This window comes from Hippocampus comes, unplaced genomic scaffold (assembly GCF_001891065.2).
Source record: "Hippocampus comes isolate QL1 unplaced genomic scaffold, H_comes_QL1_v1.1 scaffold81, whole genome shotgun sequence".
Taxonomy (NCBI): domain Eukaryota; kingdom Metazoa; phylum Chordata; class Actinopteri; order Syngnathiformes; family Syngnathidae; genus Hippocampus; species Hippocampus comes.
Genome location: NW_017806179.1, coordinates 638,233 through 643,765, shown reverse-complemented (window position 1 = coordinate 643,765; position 5,533 = coordinate 638,233). Strand labels below are relative to the sequence as shown.

The 5,533-nt window shown below is 53.1% G+C and overlaps 1 protein-coding gene across 6 annotated transcripts in view; it reads right to left on the bottom strand.

Moving 5' to 3' along the window:
• The window catches only part of grip1 (glutamate receptor interacting protein 1), a 13,468-nt gene extending 7,942 nt beyond the window's left edge, over positions 1 to 5,526 (bottom strand). For 2 of the 6 annotated variants that reach the window (XM_019897637.1, XM_019897641.1), the window contains exon 1: positions 5,266 to 5,524. In XM_019897637.1, coding sequence (XP_019753196.1) covers positions 5,266 to 5,320 — 55 coding nt within the window. In that variant the 5' untranslated portion in view covers positions 5,321 to 5,524. Of the gene's footprint in view, positions 1 to 5,265 lie in introns of all 6 variants that reach the window. The other 4 variants (XM_019897639.1, XM_019897640.1, XM_019897642.1 and 1 more) reach the window with 3 other exon arrangements.
• Positions 5,527 to 5,533: the final 7 nt, after the last annotated feature.

The following is a 5,533-nucleotide window of genomic DNA, read 5'->3' as shown; positions in this document are numbered from 1 at the left end:
GGCGCCTTCCTCCCATCGTGTGCAATCTCACACACTCGAGCACACGCAAGTCAACAAAAGGCCGACACGAAGTATTGGAAGTGAAGTTGAAGACTCAAATGACACTTCACAAGCATTTACGCGCTTCGCGATGATGGCGACATCACGGTGGGGGGGGGGCTTCATTGCAACACCGCCACCCGATAGGCTGCATCTGCGTAAGGGGGCGTGGTCTCGTCGCACAGATAGGTCAGTGTTCCGGATGGGACGATCTGGGATTTCATTTCACTCGCCGTACGTGTGCCGACAAGAATGTGACGATTCTAATCTTGACATTTTGTTTTCCAGACACGACAGCGTTCCCGTCGGAAGGACAACATCCAACGACGTCGGTGAGTGTTACTCCGACACGCGTGCTCGTCCGGCGGATGCTAATGCCGCTTGGACGTGCCAGCCACGTTGATGTGATCATGACAGCAAAAAAAAACAAAAAAACATCAGCACACGTGCGTCATGAGATGATCAAGGCGCGCACACACACACACACACACACACTGCTGCGGCTGTTACCATGACAACAAGCTGATGAATCATTGAGTGACCCCGCAAGTACAAAGAGCAATTTATAGACACAGAAGGCCACTTCTCTGCTCAATGGCTGAGCTGAAGCCTTTAAAGTGCATCTGAAAATCACATGTCAAAGCAATGCGGCGTTCCAGCGCAGTCGCAAGTGTCAACGTGCTCGTCATGCGCGCACACACACACACACACACACACACACACACACACACACACACACACACACACACACGCTCGAGCGCTAGTCAGTGAAATGAAGCCCTTAAAGCGACTCTGAAGTCCAAAAACGATTGTGACTCTGGATGTTCCTTTGGTGCCACACGCGCCCACGACGCGAGGGGTCACTGACATGGTGGCCTCACGTAGGCAGCCAGCAGGCCCCTGCTAAAAATAGCCAGAGAGATTTTTCGAAAGAAAGCGCTTTGCAGAATTGTTGCTCTTCGCTTTGGTGAAACCATGAAACTTTGTGATGACAATTTGTTTTCCCACAGGCGGGGAGGAAACTGCAAGCCCTTTGTTAGCTCTCCCTTTTCCAAAAGTCGGTGACCTTTGCACTCGCTCATGTCGGACAGCATCTAGCATCACACCTAGCTAGCTAACCGGTAGCAGCCTGTGTGTGTGTGTTTCGGAGGTAAGTCGTGCTTGGGGATGTTGTCGAAATTCCTGTGGTGTATCCACACTTGTCATTACCCACAAAGCACCTGGTGGCTCATCTTCACCTGCATGCTCTTCAATTACACTTCAAAGTGCGCACGCACGCATGAATCCTGTGTACACGTGTATACTGAGCGTGTGAGAGACGTGTGTACCTGTGTCTTCATGTGTGTGTCTTTGTGTGTGAGATGTGACATGTTTGCGTGTGTGTATGTGTGAGATGAGTGTGTGTTTGCCTGTGCGTGTGTACACCTGCATTTGTTGCAGGTGTGCCACTCACGTAGCAGGCGCGCGCGGTACTTGCTGGTGTAGAAGTAGACGTCGTCGTATCCTTCCTGGTAGTCGTCGGCAGCGCGGTACCTCCTCCCGCGCCTCCTTTGAAGCAGGCGCAGGAGAGCCAGGAAGCGCTCCATCCTCAGCGGGGGGGGGACTAACGCACGGCTAGCCGCGAGCCGTCGCTAACGGGAAGCGGCATCCCACACAAAGAAAGTCAGCTCGGGTTTCTTCCCGCGTGCGTGCGCACACGGGCACTCTTTTTAGCCTCGCCTCCTCTGCAGCCTCCTCCTGTCCTCCTTCAGCCAATCACAGCGCTTGTAGTGCATGCGCACACGCGCACACGCACACACTGTGTAAATGTGCACTTGAAGAGTCAGCAGACATGACTTTTCTTCTTTTCTTCCTTCCTTGCATCCTCCACTCATTTCTCCCCCCGCCCCCCCATCCTTTGCACCATTCATTCTTCCTTTTATGACACACACTCACACACACACTTGTGTGCGCCCACACACTTGGTTCCGCTGAGGGGGAGGGGCGTGCTCCATTCAGTCAAGGATAGCCAGCAATTTCCACAAAGGAGCGGAGGACGGAGGCAAAGTGCACAAGCCACGGGGTGAACGCGAACGACATTTCCCACGATGCACGTGGGCAGCATCTCATTCATTGAAGCCGAGTGTTTCCAATCTATTGGAGAAGAAACTTGTCCGAGCGTCACGTCGTCTAAATTCACGTCTGGCGGAAGTGTTCGAGCAGAATGAGGTCTCATTGAAAGCGGTCACGTCAAATCCAGAGTCGAGTAGAATAGAGTTGAGTAGGATCTGGTCTATTCCGAGCTCGTCTCGTCGAATGCAGCATACTGCCACCTAGCGGGAGGGAGCAACTACTACACTTCTGCTCGACTCGCGCGGAGTTTACGTCGAGCCGTTCCGGAACAAGGTAGTCCGGTAGAAGAGCAGCTCAAAGGATGTTCTGGAAAATAGTCTGCATTACTTTGCTACTCGTATTACTTTGGTGCCATCTTGGTGCTGGGGAACTATGTTGAAGTGGGTTGATTTGTTTGGTTCCGACAAAAATAGTCTCGTGGCACCATCTTGTGGCATTTATCGGCAATTCTGAACCTTCTAAGAAGATGTGTCAATTAGTGACGGCGATATTCGTGGCAAGGCTCTGTCCCCATCCCCTGTGAAAAGTGTGTGGGGGTCGGGGGGGGGGGTCACTGTATGTCCAGTAAAATGCAGCCAAGTTGAATGTACTCCAGTAAAATGTAGTTTACTGTTTGAGCCAAACGCAGCCTTCAAAGAATCGACGGTGGTCTCATCGAGTGAACGTGTGCTGCAGACTCAGTGGGTTGAAATGTCAAAAGATTGCGTTCTTTTGCTGTGCGAAATGACTCACGCACACAAAACAATGACTGACGCGTCATCTTCGTCGTTTGTCCCTTTCCCCTGGATGGGAGAAGAGCGTTGTGCCTGACCGGCGTCAGAGGGACTGACTGACATTTGGTCAGGAGAGAACAAGCTAGCGAGCGAGCGAGAGCTGCTGAAAATGACAAAACCGTCCTCATTTGCATAGCGCGCATTTGCATATCACTCGCAGGCCTCTGTGCCGCCGCGCCGCCATTGGCTGCCGGAGTGTGTGTTTAATCGCATTCGCCACAGGCGCCGGCTTATCCTGCCGCTCCCCCGCCTGGACGCTCTCAGGCTGCGCAGCGCGCATCGATCCCATTGGTGGCGATGCTGTCGATATGATCGGGGGCGGGGGGGGGGGCAATCGGGCGCTCAACCGCTGTCGGGTCACAAGGGGGCGCCGGCACCCCAGCGCGCGTTGGGGCAAACGCCACGTCGCCCGAGGTGCTATGCTTCATGGACGTCCGAGTGGCTGACCTTCATTCCTAAGGGATGAAGGTCCCCCACGTCCCCCCCAAAAAAGGGTTTCTAAAGGCCACACGATGGTGGCAAGTGCCAACTGCTACCAAAGAGGACTTAATAGCAATTTCTTTTTTGCCTTGCGTATCAGTGGCTGGTATCGGCGGCCTCCACGAGTCCCCGATACCTTAAAATAAGACCATTATCGTCCAGAGACTGATACCTGCTATCGGTGCTTGCCTATCCCAAAGAAATAGGTTTCGGAAATAATTGAAAAAAAAAATGTACGTTGAAAAATGCTGACTTGCGGGTAAGCGGCGGTTCACTGCAGACTGGAATGGCGTCGAGTACATGATGGTCAAGTAGAAGCTAGTCTCGTATTAGGACGCCAGAGGAACTGACCTTGATTCAGAATGCACACGCACACACTAAGAGCAAGTGCAAGCGACTTCTCAATGAAAGCAGAAACGCCAAACAGGTGCACACACACACACACACCGACTGATGCATCATGCGTGTGTGCAGTATGCCGGGTGAATTCAAGCAGAAAATGACATGATGTTTGTTTGATGCCAGCAGCTCGGCACTCCACCTGGATGCTGCCCTGGGCCGAGTGTGCGTATGCAAGTGCAACAAATTAAGGACAAAAGTGGCACTATGCCACCCCTCCAAAATAAATAAATAAATAAATAAATTAAAATGCCGTGTTTTACAATCTCCTTGCCTTGCCTTGCCATGACACGTGGTGGAGAAGTTTACGCTGGTCAGCATTTTATTGTTCGCCGCGGTGGTGATGTGTGAGCAACGACGCAAAATGTGTTGCACATGAACAAGATTCCAGTGCATCCACGCACGTTTGCTTGACTAATCCAAAGGACAAGGATGAGCACAGTTGTGACATCAGCACCTCTTAAAGGACGCTGTGTGTGTGTGACTGTGTGTGTGTGCGCGCGCGCGCGCAGCACGCAGGCCGCAAGTGCTGCATGCTGTCACACTATAGCAGTGTCTGTTGGTGTGTGTGTGTGTGTGTGCGCACGCGCGCATGCTGTCACACTAGCAGTGTCTGTTGCAAAAAAAAAAAACTAAAAAATGAGGTGAATGTAACGTCTCACACATCACCGTCATCATCATCATCTCCGTGTCCACAGTGCAGTATAATGTGTCACACGTTGATATCTTCGATTCAAAACTTTTCATTCCGAGTTATTCCCTCTTTTGTCTATTTTTATCCATTCTTACTGCGGTGTTATTTTTAAACGTAGAGACTGATCAAACTGAATCATCATCATCATCAGTGATGTGCCTGGAAATGTGCAAATGACAGCAGACTTGGTGGAAGGCGAGGATCTGAATATGGAAACGACCTCACGATATCATGAAGAACCAACCACTTCGTCTTGAGTGGCCGCGATGACTTACGAGACGTCACTTTGACTTGAAAACAGTGTTATTGATGAGCGTCGCCGGGGTCGCGCTGACCACTGTCAACGTGTGCGCTCACAAGCGCAGTTTGCACACATTTCGGTCAAGCGAAGGGGCTGTGGGGAACGCGCGGCGAACCGGCCCCTTCAGGCCGCTTTTCGTGGTCCCGCGCCCGCCACGCAGGAGCGCGACTGCCGGCAGGTCGGCAGGTGGGTGGGCCTGCTAGCCGAGCTACCCCGCTTGCGTCACCTGCTGAATCCACCTCCACGTAACGTCATGTGAAGCTCCGTCACTCTACCTGACGTCACGTCAAGCAAGATCAGCCGGTGCGCCGCAAGCGCGCGCGCACGCGCGCTCATCTTCAACTTCCGCGCGCGAGACGCCAAAAGCCGGCAAACAGGCGAACGCGCACCAGTAGACAGGCACGCGCGCGCAGTCGCGAGCAGGCGGGCGCCGAGTGAGCGACGGAGTGGAGACGCTGGCTGCTTACCTCCTTCCTGGTCCGCTTGCAGACAGGCCGGGATGTTCTTCTTCCATCCGGGCATGATGCACCTCAGGGCGGATAGGGAGTCCAGGGCGGCCCGCTAGTAGACACACAGCACCAGCAGCGGCAACATGTTAGCTAGTTAGCTTTAGCTTCGTGGAGGAGCTCCACCTCCGCGTGCACTTCCTCTTCTCCCTTCTCCCTCGCCTCTTCTTCGGCACGCGAGACCCCCACCGTCTCTCTCTCTCTCTCTCTCTCTCTCTCCCCCTCTTTC